General features: G+C 36.4%; 1 protein-coding gene across 1 annotated transcript in view; it reads right to left on the bottom strand.

Moving 5' to 3' along the window:
• CCDC138 (coiled-coil domain containing 138) overlaps nt 1–3,598 on the bottom strand; it is a 114,624-nt gene that overhangs the window by 24,023 nt on the left and 87,003 nt on the right. Inside the window, exon 14 of the mRNA XM_008576051.1 lies at nt 2,750–2,787. Coding sequence (XP_008574273.1) covers nt 2,750–2,787 — 38 coding nt within the window. The remainder of the gene's footprint in view (nt 1–2,749; nt 2,788–3,598) is intronic.

Genomic DNA, 3,598 nt, shown 5'->3' with positions numbered 1-3,598 from the left:
GAGCGAGGCGCGGGGGCAACACCGAGGGTTGCGATCCCGTTGCCGGTCCCGGTCCGGTACGGGGGCGACACTGAGGGTTGCGATCCGTTGCCGGACACGGAAAAAAGACAAAAAAAAAAAAAATGCTTACTTCAAATAAACGACCTAACACTATGCCTCAAAGATCTTGAAAAACAACAACAATCCAAACCTAAGGAGAGTAGACCGAAAGAAATAATTAAAACAGAGCGGAACTAAATGAAATAGAAACCCCCAAAATAGAAAAGATCAACGAAACTAAAAGTTGGTTTTTCAAGAAGATAAATTAAATAGACACACCATTAGCTAGATTAACAAAAAAAAGAAGACCCAAATAAAAAAATTAGAAAAGAAAAGGGAGACATTATAGTGATATCACAGAAATACAAAGAATCATTAGACACTATTATAAACAACTGTATGACAACAAATTTGAAAATATGGAAGATATGGATAAGTTTCTAGACACATATAAATTACCAAGACTGAACCAAGAGATAGAAAACCTAAACAGACCAATAACAAGCAAGGAGACTGAAGCGGTAATTAGCAATCTTCCAACAAAAAAAAGTCAGGGTCTGGATGGCTTTACAGCTGAACTGAATGAAACTTCCTCAAACTATTCCAAACAATTGAAACAGATGCTACTCTCCCAAACTCATTCTATGAGGGCAATATAAGTCTGATACCAAAACCAGATAAAGACACAACAAAAAAAGAAAATTATAGGCCAATATCCTCAATGAACCTAGATGCTAAAATCCTCAACAAAATATTATCAATCAAAATACAGCAACATATTAAAAAAATTATACACTATGATCAAGTGGTCATCCCAGGGATGCAAGGATGGTTTAACATACAAAAGTCAATAAATGTGAAACATCACATCAACAAACTCAAGGACAAAGACCATATGATTATCTCAATAGATGCTGAAAAAGCACTTGACAAAATTCAACAACCATTCATGATAAAGACTCTCAACAAATTAGGTACAGAAGGAAAATATCTGAACGCAGTAAAAGCCATTTATGACAAGCCCACTGCCAGTATCATTCTGAATGGGGAAAAATTGAAGGCCTTCCCCTTAAGGACAGAAACAAGACAAGGATGTCCACTCTCACCACTTCTATTTAACATAGTCCTGGAGGTACTAGCTAGAGCAATCAGGCAAGAGAAAGAAAAAAAGGGAATCCAGATTGGAAAAGATGAAGTCAAACTTTCTCTATTTGTAGATGACATGACACTGTATTAAAAAAAAAAAACCTAAAGACTCTATCAAAAAATTCCTAGAGCTGGTTAATGACTTCAGGAATGTTGCAAGATACAAAATAAATGCCCCCAAATCAGCAGCATTTATATACTCAAATAATGAATTCACAGAAAGAGAAATAAAGAAAGTAAGCCCATTTACAATTGTCATGTAAAAAAAAAGATACCTAGGGATCAATTTAACCAAGGAGATGAAAGACCTCTACAATGAGAACTACAAAAACCACTTCTGAAAGAAATTAAAGAAGACACAAAAAGATGGAAAGATATTCCATGCTACTGGATTAGAAAAATTAACATTGTGAAAATGTCTATACTACCCAAAGCGATCTACAGATTCAATGCAACCCCCATCAAAATACCAGTGACATTCTTTGCAGAAATGGAAAAAAACAATCTTACCTTTCATATGGAAAAACAAAAGACCCCGAATAGCCAAAGCAATCCTGAGCAAAAAAAACAAAGCCAGACAAATAACTCTGCCTGACTTTAAATCATACAAAGCTGTTGTAACCAAAACAGCATGGTACTGGTATAAAAACAGACATTCAGACCAGTGGAGTAGAATAGAGAACCCATAAATCACTCCTCAGGCTTATAGCCATCTGATATTAGACAAAAGCAACAAAAATCTACATTGGGGAAAAGATTACCTCTTCAACAAGTGGTGCTAGGAAAACTGGATATCCATATTCACAAGAATGAAACTAGATATGCATCTCTCACCATACACTAAAATCAACTCAAAGTGCATTAAAGACCTAGGTATAAGACCTGAAACTGTAAAATTACTAAGGGAAAGTATAGGTGAAACATTTCAACAGTTAGGTCTGGGCACAGGCTTTATGAACATGAGCCTGAAAGAATAAGCAGCAAAAGAAAAAATAAACAAATGGGACTATTTCAAACTAAAAAGTTTCTGCACAGCAAAGGAAACAATCAACAAAGTGAAAAGACAACCTACAGAGTGGGAGAAAATTTTTGCCAACTATGCATCCAGCAAGGGATTAATATCCAGAATATACATAGAACTCAAGCAATTATACAGTAAAAAAAACAAATGACCCAATTAAAAGATGGGCAAAGGAGCTGAATAGACATGTTTCAAAGGAAGACATACAAATGGCCAACAGATACATGAAAAAATGCTCAACATCACTAGTCATCAGGGAATGCAAATTAAAACCACATTGAGATACCACCTCACCCCAGTTAGACCGGCTATAATCAAAAAGATGGTGAATGACAAATGCTGGTGAGGGTGTGGAGAGAAGGGAACACTCCTGCACTGTTGGTGGGACTGTCAATTAGTATAACCACTATGGAAAACGGTATGGAAGTTTCTCAAACAACTACAGATAGATCTCTCATATGACCCAGCAATCCCTCTTCTGGGTATAGATCCAGAGGAATGGAAATCATCATGTCAAAGAGATGCCTGCACTCCCATGTTCACTGCAGCTCTGTTTACAACTGCCAAGATATGGAACCAACCTAAATGTCCATCAATGGATGACTGGATAGTGAAACTGTGGTGTGTATACATACATACATATATATATATATACATATACACTATGTATATGTATACATATACACTATGTATATGTATACATATACACTATATATATATACACTATGGAATACTACTGTACCATAAAAAAGAACGAAATACTCCCATTTGCAACAACATGGATGACCCTGGAAAAACTTATGTTGAGTGAAATAAGCAAAGCAGAGAGGGATAAATACCACATGTGCTCACTCATATGTGGGAGCTAAGAGAGAAAGGAAGGCAGGAAAGAAAGACCACAGTAGTGCCGTGATCCAACAGAGGGAGGGCACATTCCTAGGGATACAAAGTGGAGTGGGGGGGAGGAAGTTGGGGGATAACTGGGTGGGAACAAGGGGTACAAAAGTAATTTCTGGTAATGGGCATGCCCCCAGTATGAATCTGGCCCTCACATCATGGGCAGGATGGGGTGACAATTAGCTTTGTATCTCATGAATATTTTTAATAAATAATAAAAAAAAAGAAAATCATAAAGGATATTACATTTGTAGGACTATACTGTATTTATTGACACCATACATAAGTGCATATAAGTGGACCCATGCAGTTCAACCTGTGTTGTTCAAGGGTCAACTGTATTCTCTTAGCAATTTTCAAGTATACAATACATTGTTATTAACTATAATCATCATGTTATACAACAGATTTCCTGAACTTATTCCTCCTAACTGAAATTTTGTATCCTGTGACCAACATTTTTCCTATTCCCCCAAAACTATTTCTTTTGGCCAG

The sequence above is a fragment of the Galeopterus variegatus genome, unplaced genomic scaffold (genome assembly GCF_000696425.1).
Source record: "Galeopterus variegatus unplaced genomic scaffold, G_variegatus-3.0.2 Scaffold1279, whole genome shotgun sequence".
Lineage (NCBI taxonomy): Eukaryota > Metazoa > Chordata > Mammalia > Dermoptera > Cynocephalidae > Galeopterus > Galeopterus variegatus.
The sequence above is the reverse complement of the archived record's forward strand: the minus strand, read 5'-3'. Positions and strand labels throughout refer to the sequence as shown.